General features: G+C 38.7%; 1 protein-coding gene across 5 annotated transcripts in view; it reads left to right on the plus strand.

The window, feature by feature from the left end:
• Nucleotides 1-17,316, plus strand: part of RANBP17 (RAN binding protein 17) — a 363,628-nt gene that overhangs the window by 79,038 nt on the left and 267,274 nt on the right. For all 5 annotated transcript variants that reach the window (XM_055555070.1, XM_055555073.1, XM_055555071.1 and 2 more), the window contains one exon: nucleotides 9,228-9,333. In XM_055555070.1, the coding sequence (XP_055411045.1) occupies nucleotides 9,228-9,333 (106 nt within the window). The remainder of the gene's footprint in view (nucleotides 1-9,227; nucleotides 9,334-17,316) is intronic.

Below are 17,316 nucleotides of genomic sequence, written 5' to 3' on the forward strand. Positions count from 1 at the left end.
TTGATATCAAGTCTTAATTTCAAGGTCACAGAATAAATGAAGAGTAAAAAGTTAAAATTTGAGAAGTTCATGTCCCATAATTAGTATTTATTATTAGACAATGATACTCATTGCATGAATATCACATGAGGAGAAGGGAATGATAGAGGATGAGATGGTTGGATGGCACCACCAATTCAATGGACATGAGTTTGAACAGACTCTAGGAGGTAATGAAGGACAGAGAAGCCTGGCATGCTGCAGTCCATGGGGTATCAAAGAGTCAGAAATGACTGAGCGACTGAACAACAACAACACTTATCACACTGCATTGAAAAAATCATTTTTTCATTTTTTTCCCCTCTTACTAAATTCAGTCTGCTGGAGATAGGGTCTCTCTGTCCCTTTTCACCCTGCTTCATATTTATATCCCAGTGGGCAGAACATGACATAGAGCAGATACTCAGAAAATGAAGGAATGAAACAAGAAAGCAGATTGTTGCTTTGTTTTACCTAATCTTGGAATGTGCTCATTGGGCAACTCAAATTATTTGCTGTTCTGCATTTGGCCATGAATGATCCACAAGTATTAATTTGGGTAATTACAAATGTGTAAATTTTATCAAGAAGATGAATTTGCAAATAACAGGATAGACTAGATCATGGATCATACCTTGTATTGAATGTGTGTTGAAAAGTTGCTTTTATTTAAGCAATAGAAATGGAAATACAATTAACATTCATTTTTAATAATGACTCTACATTTTAATGTTTACTTAAATTGATAAATAAGCTGTTAACTTTTTTTTGCTTGTTTCATGCTATAGTTTTCTAGGTAATGATTTCTTAATTCAATGTGTATGCACGCTCAGTCATGTCTTAGTTCAATAACCCATATCTATTTAGTAAGTTATATATGCCAGGCACTGTTTTAGGCCCTGGATAAGGCAATGGCACGCCACTCCAGTGCTCTTGCCTGGAAAATCCCATGGACGGAGGAGCCTGGTAGGCTGCAGTCCATGGGGTCGCTGAGGGTCGGACACGACTGAGCGACTTCACTTTCACTTTTCACTTTCATGCGTTGGAGAAGGAAATGGCAACCCACTCCAGTGTTTTTGCCTGGAGAATCCCAGGGACGGGGGAGCCTGGTGGGCTGCCGTCCATTGGGTCGCACAGAGTCAGACACGACTGAAGTGACTTGGCAGCAGCAGCAGCATGCAATAGACAACCAAACAGAAACCATGCAATTTATTTTCTATTGGAATAGACAGATAACAAAGCAAAATAAATAATAAAATATATTTTGTTAGAAAGTGATAAGTGCTAAAATTTTTTAAAAATATTAAATCAGGAAAAGGGAATATGAAATGTCAGCAGATTATGTTCTGTAATTGGGTCACAGCTATGGCCGGCGTCACCTAAATGACTCTTTATTCTAAAGTCTTCTGTCTTTGCTGGGATGTTTGATGAATGAGCTATAGTTGGGCATTTCCGTCTCCATGAAGTCTCTCTACATCGCTAGCCTTTTAATAGTATGACGGTCTCAGGGTATATGGTCTTCTTACATGGTAAATGGCTTCCGCTCAGGGAAAATTCCCTGAGAGCCTGGAGGAAGCTGCCAATTCTCGAAAGACTAAGCCTAGTACTGGAATAAGTGTCACTTCTGCAATATTCTTTTAGTTAAAGTCCAGCCCAGACTTACAAAGGATTGGCAAAATAGACCCACTTCTTAATGGCAATTGCATACATGGAGGGAAGGAATTGATGATGGGTATCTTGAAGTCATGGGCTTCCCAGGTGGTGCAGTAGTAAAGAATCTGCCTGCCAAGCAGGAGACCTGGATTTGATCCCTGGGTCTGGAAGATCCCCTGGAGGAAATGGCAACCCACTTCAGCATTCTTGCTTGGGAAATCCCATGGGCAGAGGAGCCTGGTGGGCTACAATTGATGTGGTCACATAAGATTTGGACATGACTGAGCAACTAAGCAGCACTAGCAGCATCTTGAAGGCATGCTATCATACTCCAGGTATTGAAGATTGATAGGATAGCTGTGTAAGGCCTGACTGAAAAGGTGACTCCTAAGTTAAACTAGTCAACATGGTTGTGTCTTTTTCCAGTTATATTAAACTGTATACGGATAGACAGAGAGTAAGTAGGGAATTGGATTTAAACAATTATGGTTTTGTAAGATGAAAATGTGGAGGAAGAGAAAAATTGACCTATGCAGAACAGATTATAATGACTGACAACAGAACTGAATATAGGTAAGTAGGTTAGAGAAGACATGAAGGGTATAAGAAAGTGAAAAAAATAACAAATCCCAAAAAACTATTACAACTAATACAAGAGTAGCAAAGTTGCAGAATACAAGATCAGTAAGTAAAAATCAACAGTGGGTTTATATATTAACAGTGAACAATCAAAATTAAGTGAAGCCTACTTACAATAGCATTAAAAAGAATAAAATACTTAGGTAAAAACTTTGCAGAAGTGTTAAATCTTATACACTGTAAAATATTATTAAAATAAATCAAAGATCTAAATAAGTTGGAAGACATCCATGGTCATGGTTCAGAAGATGGTATTGTTTAGAACCATCCCTCAAATTGACCTAGAGTCAATGTAATCTCTGTCAAAATCCCAGCTGGCTTCTTTGCAGGAATTGACAAGCTGATCCTTAAGTTGATGTGGAAATCCAGGAGATCCAGTATATCCAAAATAATTTTGGAAAAAAATAAATGAAGTTGAAAGACTCATACTTAGTTATTTCAAAATTTACTACAGAGCAGCAGTAATCAAGACAGCGTGGTATTGGTGTAAAGGTAGACACTAGATCAATGATATATAATTGAGAGTTCGGGTAATAAATGCTCCAGTTTGTAATCAGGTGACTTTTGATTGGGATGAGAAGACAATTCAATAACAAAGGGATTGTCTTTTCAACAAATGATGCAGGGACAGCTGAATGTCCACACTCAAAAGAATGAAGTTGGACCCCTATGTCCCAGAGTACACAAATCGAAATGAATCATAGACCTAAATGTAAGAGTTAAAGCTATGAAACTCTTAGAAGAAAATGTAGAACTAAATCTTTATGACTTTGGATTGGGCAGTGGTTCTTTAGATTTGATATTGAAAGGTTGTTGTTGAATCACGCGAATACACCGGGATTCTTGGCCCCTGGAGGAGAAGAATTCAATCCGGGGCCAGAGACGAGGCTTGATCGCTCAGAGCTTTTGTGTAATAAGGTTTTAATAAAGTATAAAGGAGATAGAGAAAGCTTCTGACATAGGCATCAGAAGGGGGCAGAAAGAGTACCCGCTTGCTAGTGTTAACAATGAGGTTATATAATCCAAAGAATGTCTGGAGGTTGCAAAGACCTCATCAGACCCACTCCCATAATTTACATCTTAAGGTAACACTGTCCTCAGGCAAGATACATCCTTGTAAAGACCAGGTCTATTCCCATAATTAACATTTTAAGATAACAAAAGGTTGAATCCAAAGACTGTCCTTAGGCAGGATACATTATTGTTAAATAATCCTAAGGAATGTGGAGAAAGAAAAAAAGCTTGTCCTTTCTTCCTCCTTGAGAATTCCAGACCCCTCTCTCCTTGGGGACCCCTAGACTCCCTATCAACCTGCCTAGGAAATGACTCTCTCAATATAAAAAGCTGAAATATCAAAAGAAAAACTAGCAGTTTTGTACCACATGAAAATTAAACATTTCTGTGCTTCAAAGGACGCCATCAAGAAAATGAAAACAACCCACAGAATGGGAGAACATATTTGTTAATCACATATCTGACAAGGAACTTGTATCAAGAATATGTAAAGAACTCTTGCAACTCAATAAATAAAAAGATAAATAGCCCAATTTTAAAATGAGCAAAGAATTTAAATAGACATTTCTTCAAAGAAGACATAAAAAAGGCCAGTAAGCACATGGGAAAAGCTCAGCATTATTGGTCATTAGGGGAAGGCACATCAGAATTACAAGATAACCACTTTATATACCCACTAGGAGAGATATGGGAGAAGGCATGGCACCCCACTCCAGTACTCTTGCCTGGAAAATCCCATGGATGGAGGAGCCTGGTAGGCTGCAGTCCATGGGGTCGCTAAGAGTCAGACACGACTGAGCGACTTCACTTTCAGTTTTCACTTTCATGCATTGGAGAAGGAAATGGCAACCCACTCCAGTGTTCTTGCCTGGAGAATCCCAGGGACGGGGGAGCCTCCTGGGCTGCCGTCTCTGGGGTCACACAGAGTCAGACACGACTGACGCGACTTAGCAGCAGCAGCAGCAGCAGGAGAGATACAATAAAAAGATAGATAATACCAAGTATTGGCAAGGATTTGGAGAAGTTGGGCTTTCATGCTTTGCTGGTGGGAATGTAAAATGATGCAGTTGCTTTGGAAAGTAGTTTGGTAGTTCCTCAAAATGTTAAAATACAGGTTTCATATGATCCACCAATTCCAATTCTTGATATGAATCCCAACTCTTGATATGAAGAGACATGAAAACATATCTGCATTAAAAACTCTATGCAAATGTTCATAGAAGCATTATTTACAAAGCCAAAAATGTGAAAACAGCCCAGGTGTCTATCAACTTTTGAATGGATAAACAAAATGTGATATACCCCAAAAATGGAATGTTATTTGAACATAAAAACAATTGAAATACCAATACAAGAAGCTATAACATGGTTGATCCTTACACGTTATACTAAGTGAAAGAAAATAGTCACAAAGATCGCACTGTATGAGTTCATCTGTATGAAATAGAATGGGAAAAATCTAAGGAGACATAAAGTAGATAAGTGGTTGCTTGGTTCCTTAGGGCTGCGGGGGTGCAGAGTGGTACAGAATAAGATTTCAAAAGGGATGGATAGGTTCTAAAGTTAGAATGTGGTGGTGATTGTATGACCCTGTGAATTCATTCAAAAACATGAAATCATATACTTTAAGTGGTAAGTGAATTATATTTCAGTAAAGTTGTTTAGGTGTTCAAGTGATTGTAGTTTCCTAATAGAACAAAGGATTGTTGGGAGTTGGAAGATTCATCTTTGTAGATAATTACAATTGTTACCACTTACGATAAAAATAATGTTGGAAAGAGTGACAATGGACCAGCAACTAACATAATCAAAAGATAAGAAGTAACTCAGAATAGATAGTTGCAATAAGAAAGATAATTTGGTACTATGGTGACACTCTAGGAATCAGCGAACTGAAATGGACTGGAATGGGTGAATTTAACTCAGATGACCATTATATCTATTACTACGGGCAGGAATCCCTCAGAAGAAATGGAGTAGCCATCATGGTCAACAAAAGAGTTCGAAATGCAGTACTTGGATGCAATCTCAATAATGACAGAATGATCTCTGTTCGTTTCCAAGGCAAACCATTCAATATCACAGTAATCCAAGTCTATGCCCCAACCAGTAACGCTGAAGAAGCTGAAGTTGAACGGTTCTATAAAGACCTACAAGACCTTTTAGAACTAACACCCAAAAAAGATGTCCTTTTCATTATAGGGGACTGAAATGCAAAAGTAGGATGTCAAGAAACACATGAAGTAACAGGCAAATTTGGCCTTGGAATACGGAATGAAGCAGGGCAAAGACTAATAGAGTTTTGCCAAGAAAATGCAGTGGTCATAACAAACACCGTCTTCCAACAACACAAGAGAAAACTCTACACATGGACATCACCATGGTCAACACTGAAATCAGATTGATTATATTCTTTGCAGCCAAAGATGGAGAAGCTCTATACAGTCAGCAAAAACAAGACCAGGAGCTGACTGTGGCTCAGATCATGAACTCCTTATTGCCAAATTCAGACTTAAATTGAAGAAACTAGGGAAAACCACTAGACTATTGAGGTATGACCTAAATCAAATCCCTTATGATTATACAGTGGAAGAGAGAAATAGATTTAAGGGCCTAGATCTGATAGATAGAGTGCCTGATGAGCTACGGAATGAGGTTCGTGACATTGTACAGGAGACAGGGATCAAGACCATCCCCATGGAAAAGAAATGCAGAAAAGCAAAATGGCTGTCTGGGGAGGCCTTACAAATAGCTGTGAAAAGAAGAGAAGTGAAAAGCAAAGGAGAAAAGGAAAGGTATAGGCATTTGAATGCAGAGTTCCAAAGAATAGCAAGAAGAGATAAGAAAGCCTTCTTCAGCGATCAGTGCAAAGAAATAGAGGAAAACAACAGAATGGGAAAGACTAGAGATCTCTTCAAGAAAATCAGAGACACCAAAGGAACATTTCATGCAAAGATGGGCTTGATAAAGGACAGAAATGGTACAGACCTAACAGAAGCAGAAGATATTAAGAAGAGATGGCAAGAATACACAGAAGAACTGTACAAAAAAGATCTTCACGACCCAGATAATCATGATGGCGTGATCACTGACCTAGAGCCAGACATCCTGGAATGTGAAGTCAAGTGGGCCTTAGAAAGCATCACTACGAACAAAGCTAGTGGAGGTGATAGAATTCCAGTTGAGCTATTTTAAATCCTGAAAGATGATGCTGTGAAAGTGCTGCACTCAATATACCAGCAAATTTGGAAAACTCAGCAGTGGCCACAGGACTGGAAAAGGTCAGTTTTCATTCCAATCCCAAAGAAAGGCAATGCCAAAGAATGCTCAAACTACCGCACAATTGCACTCATCTCACACGCTAGTAAAGTAATGCTCAAAATTCTCCAAGCCAGGCTTCAGCAATACGTGAACCGTGAACTTCCTGATGTTCAAGCTGGTTTTAGAAAAGGCAGAGGAACCAGAGATCAAATTGCCAACATCCGCTGGATCATGGAAAAAGCAAGAGAGTTCCAGAAAAACATCTATTTCTGCTGTATTGACTATGCCAAAGCCTTTGACTGTGTGGATCACAATAAACTGTGGAAAATTCTTCAAGAGATGGGAATACCAGACCACCTTATCTGCCTCTTGAGAAATTTGTATGCAGGTCAGAAAGCAACAGTTAGAACTGGACATGGAACAACAGACTGGTTCCAGATAGGAAAAGGAGTACGTCAAGGTTGTATATTGTCACCCTGTTTATTTAACTTCTATGCAGAGTACATCATGAGAAACGCTGGACTGGAAGAAGCACAAGCTGGCATCAAGATTGCCGGGAGAAATATCAATAACCTCAGATATGCAGATGACACCACCCTTATGGCAGAAAGTGAAGAGGAACTAAAAAGCCTCTTCATGAAGGTGAAAGTGGAGAGTGAAAACGTTGGCTTAAAGCTCAACATTCAGAAAACGAAGATCATGGAATCTGGTCTCATCACTTCATGGGAAATAGATGGGGAAACAGTGGAAACAGTGTCAGACTTAATTTTGGGGGCTCCAAGATCACTGCAGTTGGTGACTGCAGCCATGAAATTAAAAGACACTTGCTCCTTGGAAGGAAAGTTATGACCAACCTAGATAGCATATTGAAAAGCAGAGACATTACTTTGCCAACAAAGGTTCCTCTAGTCAAGGCTATGGTTTTCTGTGGTCATATATAGATGTGAGAGTTGGACTGTGAAGAAGGCTGAGCGCCAAATAATTGATGCTTTTGAACTGTGGTGTTGGAGAAAACTCTGGAGAGTCCCTTGGACTGCAAGGAGATCCAACCAGTCCATTTTAAAGGAGATCAGCCCTGGGATTTCTTTGGAAGGAATGATGCTAAAGCTGAAACTCCAGTACTTTGGCCACCTCATGTGAAGAGTTAACTCATTGGAAAAGACTCTGATTCTGGGAGGGATTGGGGGCAAGAGGAGAAGGGGATGACAGAGGATGAGATGGCTGGATGGCATCACTGACTCGATGGACTTGAGTCTGAGTGAACTCCGGGAGCTGGTGATGGACAGGGAGGCCTGGCGTGCTGCGATTCATGGGGTCACAAAGAGTCGGACACGACTGAGCAACTGATCTGATCTGATCTGATTTGATGACGATACAAGATGTAAAGCTGAGTGCTTTTACAATGGAGAGGGAGAATGTTCTAGAGGTAAAAATGAGGAACATCAACTGAACAGCTGGCTTTGAGGCCCAAGTTACCAGAGGTGTAAAAAAAATCAGCTTCCACTTGAGAGGGTCCACAGAAGTGAGGTCATCAAAGGAGAGCATTATGTTGTTAATAGGCTTTAATACTGTTCATAAAACACATCTCAACTGCATATTGGTAACTTGTTATCAGTTTCCTACATGGGCCTTTTTTCTGTTAACTTTTTTTGCCCACTAATTTTACATTTCTCGAAGCTTGAGTTTGTTTTATAAATTACTTGATCAGGGTAGTGTTCTGTTTTTACATTGCTAATATAAAGGCTGCATACTTAGTCAATTATGATTTCATGGTTTTGTGATAGATTAAGGGGATATGGATACTTACCAGGTAAGATTTTTTTTTTTTAATTTCTTTTTGAAAAATAATTGATTTGTTGTTAATTGCTCATAAAGATTTCAAAAATCTTTGAGAATTTGAGACATAGATGAGTGACTCTAAAGATGTAATGTGTCTAAATAAGAATTACTCAGTAAATACCTTCATTTCTAAAGTCAGTTTTGGCTACCCCAAAGATTTGTGAAAGGTGTGGGTGTTGCCGTTTGTGTCACTCTTGTAAAGTTATTTAGTCCTTTGCTGCTACTCCTCATGAAGTTAATTTGGTCATCAAACAATGTAATTTGCATAGTAAAAATTTTGGATTTTTAAAATACAAAAGGAGTAAATTTATTACCATCTGTTATCTTCCAAGCCTGGGCAGTATTAAAAATGATGAGATTGGTACTATCATGGCATGGACTGTTCAAAAAAACCACTGGTCATTGGATTATAGTTACACTTACTAACAGCCCTTGATGTTGACTTTACATTTGGTGTTTTGTTATCAAATTTATGTTCATCAAGTCTTCATGGTAGATACTACTTTCTGCATCTTGCAAATGAAAATCCTAAAACTTAAAGAGGTAAGTAGTTTATGTAAAATCACATCGCATATTGGTAGAGCTGGGATTCATATTTGTTTCAGGTTCTTAAATCTCATTTAAACTCTTCTACTGCCTTGATGAACTTGATGAAAACCAGCTCTTCACTCTGTGTTAGGAGATAAGTTCACAGTTTATCACTAGTTTGGAAGAAATTTTGCTCATTTTAGAATATTCTAAAAAATAAGCTTTGTTTCTATCTAACCTTTGTTTCTTTCTAAACTCTTCTTTTTATGTATTAGGACGTCTTGCCTGGCTGGTATACTTAGTTGGAACAGTTGTTGGAGGAAGATTAACATATACCAGTACAGATGAACATGATGCTATGGATGGAGAATTATCCTGTCGGTAAGTAGTAGCCATATAATTTACAGAAGTTTCCTAAGTACTTAGAAATTTAGTTATTGAGCTAGTACTATGAGCTCAAACATTTTGGACTTGGCCTTTTAGGGAAGGTATTATTTTCCTTTCTGTTGATGAGAAAACCAGGGCTTAGAGCTTAAGTGATTTGTAGGAGTCATATCAATGATAAATAGTACAGCCAAATATATTCATATGAATAATATGAGTGAGCTGGTTTTCCATATATTGTACTTCATCTTTAATAATGTATTTCTTTTAGAATTGATGTACTTGTGTGTTTTTGGCTCGTCGCTGCATGGACTTGTTTTAGTCGCAGAGAAGGGGGCTACTGTTTAGTTGTGGTGGGTGGGTTCTCACGGTGGTGGCCCCTCTTGCTGCAGAGCACAGGCTCCGGGGTGCACACGCTTCAGAAGTTGTGGCACGTGGCCAGCTGCAGCTCCCTGGCTCTAGAGCACAGACACAGACTTAGTTGGTCTGCAGCATGTAGGATCTTCCTGGATCAGGAATTGAACCTGTGTCTCCTGCATTGGCAAGCAGATTCTTTACCACTGAGCCACAGGGAAGCCCCAATATCTTTCTGTATAACAAAATAATATGTATTTTTCTGAACGCTTTATAAAGTTTCAAATAAAAAGTTATATATTAATTTGAAGATAACTACTGTCATTTGGTAAAGATCTTTGAGTCTTTTTAATTGATATTTGAAAGTTATATATACTACATGTGTATTTTTCAACTTTTTTTTTAATAAAAATTGTATTATACTTAAATATTGTAAACTAAAATGGGGATACTAGTACTGATAGTTAGTAATAACCCAGGAGAAAGGAGTAGTGACCCCACAAGAGACTGACCCATGTTGCTGTGAGTGTCTAGGAGTCTCCAGCAGAGGCGTGGGTTGGTGGTGGCCTGCTATAGGGTCAGGGGTGCTGAGTGCAGGAGTACGTGCACGGGACATTTTGAAGGAGATCGCTGTTATCTTCATTCAGTTCAGTTCAGTTCAGTTGCTTAGTTGTGTTCAACTCTGCCACCCCATGGACTGTAGCGCACCAGGCTTCCCTATCCTTCACCAGCTCCCGGAGCTTGCTCAAACTCATGTCCATCTAGTCGGTGATGCTATCCAACCATCTCATCCTCTGTCGTCCCCTTCTCCTCCTTCCTGCAATCTTTTCCCAGCATCAGGGTCTTGTCCAGTGAGTCAGTTCTTTGCATCAGGTGGCCAAAGTATTGGAGTTTCAGCTTCAGCAGATCAGTCCTTCCAATGAATGTTCAGGACTGATTTCCTTTAGGATTGACTAGTTTGATCTCCTTGCAGTTCAAGGGACTTCATTACCTCCACCATAGTGTGGTCTCAGGTCAAACAAAAGGGAGGGAACAGAGCCCCACCCATCAAGAGAAATTTGGATTAAAGATTTACTGAGCATGGCCCCACCCATTAGAACAAGACCCAGTTTCCCCCTCAGTCAGTCTCTCCCATCAGGAAGCTTCCATAAGCCTCTTACCATTATCCATCAGCACACAATCACACGGACCTCTGTCCATAGTTCTTCAGGCACTCTAAAACCACAATCACAGGAAACTAATCAAATTGATCACAAGGACCACAGCCTTGTCTCACTCAGTGAAACTAGGAGCCATGCTGTATAGGACCACCCAAGACAGATGGGTCATGGTGGAGAGTTCTGATGAAATGTGGTCCACTAGGCAAGGGAATGGGAAACCACTTCAGTATTCTTGCCTTGAGAACCCCATGAACAATATGAAAAGGCAAAAAGATATGACACTCACTGAAAGGTAAACTCCCCAGGTTGGTAGGTGCCCAATATGCTACTGGATATTGAGTGGAAAAGTAACTCCAGAAAAAATAAACAGACAGAGCAAAAGTGAAAACAGTGCCCAGTTGTGGATGTGACTGGTGATGGAAGTAAACTCCGATACTCCAATACTGTAAAGAGCAAACTGCATAGGAACCTGGAATGTTAGGTCCATGAATCAAGGTAAATTGGAAGTGGTCAAACAGGAGACAGCAAGAGTGAACATCGACATTTTAGGAAATCAGTGAACTAAAATGGACTGGAATGGGTGAATTTAATTCAGTTGATCATTATATCTACTACTATGGGCTAGAATCCCTTAGAAGAAATGGAGTAGTGCTCACAGTCAAGAGAGTCTGAAATGCAGTACTTGGTTGCAATCTCAAAAATGACAGAATGATCTCTGTTCATTTCCAAGTCAAATGATTCAGTATCAGAGTAATCCCAAGTCTATGCCCCAACCAGTAATCCTAAAGAAGCTGAAATTAAATGGTTCTATGAAAATCTACGAGACCTTCTAGAGTTAACAACCAAAGAAGATGTTCTATTCATCATAGAGGACAGAAGTGCAAAAGTAGGAAGTCAAGAGATACCTGGAGTAACAGGCAGATTTGGCCTAAGAGTACTAAATTAAGCAGGGCAAAGTCTAACAAGAGTTTTGCCAAGAGAATGCACTGGTCATAGCAAACACCCTCTTCCAACAACACAAGAGATGACTCTACACATGGACATCACCAGATGGTCAATATTGAAATCAGATTGATTATATTCTTTGTAGCCAAAGATGCAGAAGCTGTATACAGTTAGCAAAAACAAGACCAGGAGCTGACTGTGGCTCAGATCATGAACTCCTTATTGCCAAATTCAGACTTAAATTGAAGAAAGTAGGGAAACTAGACTATTGAGGTATGACCTAAATCAAATCCCTTATGACTGTACAGTGAAAGTGAGAAATAGATTTAAGGGACTAGATCTGATAGAGTGCCTGATGAACTACGGATGGAGGTTCGTGACATTGTACAGAAGACAGGGATCAAGACCATCCCCAAGAAAAAGAAATGCAAAAAGGCAAATGGTTGTCTGAGGAGGCATTACAAATAGCTGAGAAAAGAAGAGAAGCTAAAGGCAAAGGAGAAAAGGAAAGGTATAGGCATTTGAATGCAGAGTTCCAAAGAATAGCAAGAAGAGATAAGAAAGCCTTCCTCAGTGATCAGTGCAAAGAAATAGAGGAAAACAACAGAATGGGAAAGATTAGAGATCTCTTCAAGAAAATTAAGAGATACCGAGGGAACATTTCATGCAAAGATGGGCTCAATAAAGGACAGAACCGATATGCACCTAACAGAAGTAGAAGATATTAAGAAGAGGTGGCAAGAATACACAGAACTATACAAAAATGATCTTCATGACCCAGATAACCACGATGGTGTGATTGCTCACCTTGAGCCAGATATCCTGGATTGTGAAGTCAAGTGGGCCTTAGGAAGCATCACTAGGAAGAAAGCTAGTGGAGGTAATGGAATTCCAGCTGAGCTATTTCAAATCCTAAAAGATGATGCTGTGAAAGTGCTGCACAATATGCCAGCACATTTGGAAAACTCAGCAGTGGCCACAGGACTGGAAAAGGTCAGTTTTCATTCCAATCCCAAAGAAAGCCAATGCCAAAGAATGCTCAAACTACCACACAATTGCACCCATCTCACATGCTAGCAAAGTAATGCTCAAAGATTGAAGGCAGAAGGAGAAGAGGACGAGAGGATGAGATGGTTGGATGGCATCACCGACTCGATGGACATGAATTTGAGCACACTCTGGGAGTTGGTGATGGACAGGGAAGCCTGGAGTGCTACCTACGGTCTGTGGGGTAGCAAAGAGTCAGACACTGAACTGAACTGAACTGAGTACTAATGATAGTATCTAATTCATTTTGGGCCATTGGAAGGATTAAATGAGTTAATAATTTTAAAGTGCTTAGGACAATACATGGGAAATAGTAAGCAGTGTATTACCAAAAGAAACTGTAGAACAATTATTTTTTTAAAAATCAAACATTATATTATGAACATTTTACCTGGACATTAAGTAAAAAATGAAGAAAAATTGTTAGTTGCTCAATATTCAAGCTATACTGTAATTTAAATATCCTTGCTTTGGGAATTTTAGGTTTTTTCTCAGTTTTTCCTTATTACAAAGGTGAATATTCTTTTAGCTGTATCTTTATGTAGATCAAGATAATTTTATTGGAGTTATATCCTAAAAGCTGAGTAGCTGGTTGAATAGTATATATATAGCACTTTAAAGGCTCAGTACACATCACCACATGGCCTTCTGGAAAAGTACCAGTTTCTCCTCTGAACCCAAAGGCTATGAGAGGTTATGATTTTTTTCTGCAGTTGAACACTAGGTAGTAGGATTATTATCTTTTCCAACTAATGTCTCATTTTTATTTGTATTTCCTTGTTTAGAAGTGGTATCAAACATTCTTCTCCATTCCTTTTCCTGTCATTTCTATTTTTCTTTGTGCTTTTTTATTATATTTAGATTGTATCATTTGGTTTTCTTTTATGATTCTTTCCTAGTTTATTCATAATTACTCAATATATATCAGTATATATCAAAGATTGTAATATTTTGCTATTCATTTTGAATATGTCTTCTGTATATATTTTAATGTCTTAGAAATTTCTTTTTTACTGGCTTTAAAATGTTTATATTCCTGGAGAAGGTAGTGGCTACCCACTCCAGTATTCTTATCTAGAGAATCCATGGACAGAGGAGAGAGAGCCTGGTGGGATATAGTCCATCGGATCACAAAGAGTTGGACATGACTGAGCGACTAAGCACACAAAATATTTATATATTCAAATCTGAATTTTTTTCTTTCATATTTTTAAAACATTAATTCATTAATTTGGCTGTGTCAGGTCTTAGTTGTGGCATAAGGGACTTTTAGTTGCATCATGCGAACTCTTAGTTGTAGCATGTGGGGTCTAAGTTCCCTGACCAGGGATCAAACCCAGACCCTGTACTGGAAGCATGGAATCTTAGCCACTGGGCCACTAAAGAAGTCCCTATCATATAGTTTTAATGCTCATATTTAGGAAGGTTATTCCATGCCTGGATAATAAAAATATTCACCTATATTTTTTCCTGGTTCTTTTACAATTTCAGCTTTTTATATTTAATTTTTAATATATTCAACATATATTTTGTTTTATATGCTTTTTTGAATGTTTCCAAGGTTTTAACCAGTCAGTGTCAACTCCACTCTCTACCAATTTAGAATTCCACTTAAATGTTACTCAGAATTCTTACGTCTCTTTGTAGGTGTTTCATTCTTTTCCACTGACCTTCAGTTCAGTTCAGTTCAGTCACTCAGTCATGTCCGACTCTTTGTTACCCCATGAATTGCAGCATGCCAGGCCTCCCTGTCCATCACCAACTCCCGGAGTTCACTCAGACTCACGTCCATCTAGTCGGTGATGCCATCCAGCCATCTCATCCTCTGTCATCCCCTTCTCCTCCTGCCCCCAATCCCTCCCAGCATCAGGGTCTTTTCCAGTGAGTCAACTCTTTGCATGAGGTGGCCAAAATACTGGAGTTTCAGCTTAAGCATCATTCCTTCCAAAGAAATCCCAGGACTGATCTCCTTTAGAATGGACTGGTTGGATCTCCTTGCAGTCCAAGGGACTCTCAAGAGTCTTCTCCAACAGCACAGTTCAAAAGCATCAATTCTTCTGCGCTCAGCTTTCTTCACAGTCCAACTCTCACATCCATACATGACCACAGGAAAAACCATAGCCTTGACTAGATGGACCTTTGTTGGCAAAGGAACGTCTCTGCTTTTGAACATGCTATCTAGGTTGGTCATAACTTTCCTTCCAAGGAGTAAGCGTCTTTAAATTTCATGGCTGCAGTCACCATCTGCAGTGATTTTGGAGCCCAAAAAAATAAAGTCACTTTTATGAAACACTGACACTGTTTGCACTGTTTCCCCATCTATTTGCCATGACGTGATGGGACCAGATGCCATGATCTTTGTTTTCTGAATGTTGAGCTTTAAGCCAACTTTATCACTCTCCTCTTTCACTTTCATCAAGAGGCTCTTTAGCTCCTCTTCACTTTCTGCCATAGGGTGGTGTCATCTGCATAGTATATCATTATTACCCTACTGAAGTCTTTAATGTGATATTCTCTCTCATTATTATTTATTATATATTCTTAAGTTTTTAATACATTTCTTGCCACTTTGAATAGAAATTTCTCGTTTCATACCATTTATAACCTTTAAGCTATCTCATTTGAAACTATCTCAATTTGAATCTGAATAGAAAGTAAATATTTTAGTTTTTCCTAAGATTCATTATTTCCAATATGAAACCGCTTTAAAATATGAATAGGGACATTCTCAAAATGATTTGTTTAATTTTAAACCAAGTGAATAATTTGCTTCTTTACCATCTTTTAGTGTAACACAACATATTTAGTAAAGTGGGAATTAAGTATAATTTTGGCATAATTATTTTGATTATTTTTTAAAGTTTTCATCATCAAACAGAAAGTTACCTAGTGGTACTATTTCCATATATATATATATATATATATAAAACAGGAAATAAACAAAAGTGGTGTGTATTTGCCAAGTATAAATATTTTAATTTTTTTCTTTAGGCAGCAAACATATTTATTTAGCTTTAAATAAGATTTGTTTTGTGTTTAGTGTGTATTCTCTAGAAAACAAAGCCTTAGGTGAAGTTTTATCAGCTAATGTTTTGGGGAGAATGAGGAAAAGGCCACATTTTCAGGGAAGAAAGAAAGAAGGAAAAGTGATTGAGAAAATGAGAGAAAACAAATAGAATTAATACTCATGTTTCACAGATTCCATTTTTGCAGATTTGTGTATTTGCTAAAATTTGTTCGTTAACCACCAATCAATACTCATGGCAGTGACTGCAGCCATGAAATTAAAAGGCACTTGCTCATTAGAAGGAAGGCTATGACAAACCTGGACAGTGTATTAAAAAGCTGAGATGTCAGTTTACTGACAAAGATCCATATAGTCAAAGCTGTGGTTTTTCTAGTAGTCATGTATGGATATGAGAGTTGGACCATAAAGAAAGATGAGCACTGAAAAATTGGTGCTTTCAAATGTGGTGCTGGAGAAGACTCTTCAGAGTCCCTTGGGCAGCAAGAACATCAAACCAGTCCATCCTAAAGGAAATCAACTCTGGATGTTCATTGAGAGGACTCCAGTACTTTGGCCAACTGATGCAAAGAGCCAACTCTTCTCACTGGAAAAGACCTTGATGCTGGTAATAGCTTATGGTAAACGGTGTCAGATTTGTGATCTCCAAAGAAGAAGATTTAGCTTTGGGACCAGGGACCAGGCTTGGTCACTCAAGAGCTTTCGTGTAGCAGAGTTTTATTAAAGTATGATAGGGACAGTGGAAACTTCTGACATAGACATCAGAAGGGGGACATGGACTAGCCCCCTCGCTAGTCTAAGCAAGGGAGCTATATACTTTTTCAATTGGTTATTACAGTAAACCAAAAGAATGTCTCAAGGTTGTAAAGGTCTTATCAGACCCATTCCCACAATATACATTTTAAGATAATATAATTAGTCAGAAGGTTCTCAAGAAGGAGAATTGTGTCCTCAAGCAGGATACATTGTTATTATATAATCCTTAGTACAGAGTGTACTAAATTGGAAGTGGTCAAACAAGAGATAGCAAGAGTGAACATCGACATTCTAGGAATCAGCGAACTAAAATGGACTGGAATGGGTGAATTTAACTCAGATGACCATTATTATATCTACTACTGCGGGCAGGAATCCCTCAGAAGAAATGGAGTAGCCATCATGGTCAACAAAAGAGTTCGAAATGCAGTTCTTGGATGCAATCTCAAAAATGACAGAATGATCTCTGTTCATTTCCAAGGTAAACCATTCAATACCACAGTAATCCAAGTCTATGCCCCAACCAGTAACGCTGAAGAAGCTGAAGTTGAACGTTCTATGAATACCTACAAGACCTTTTAGAACTAACACCCAAAAAAGATGTCCTTTTCATTATAGGGGACTGGAATGCAGAAGTAGGAAGTCAAGAAACACCTGGAGTAACAGGCAAATTTGGCCTTGGAATACGGAATG

Source organism: Bubalus kerabau, chromosome 18 (assembly GCF_029407905.1).
Source record: "Bubalus kerabau isolate K-KA32 ecotype Philippines breed swamp buffalo chromosome 18, PCC_UOA_SB_1v2, whole genome shotgun sequence".
In the NCBI taxonomy this organism is placed as follows: domain Eukaryota; kingdom Metazoa; phylum Chordata; class Mammalia; order Artiodactyla; family Bovidae; genus Bubalus; species Bubalus kerabau.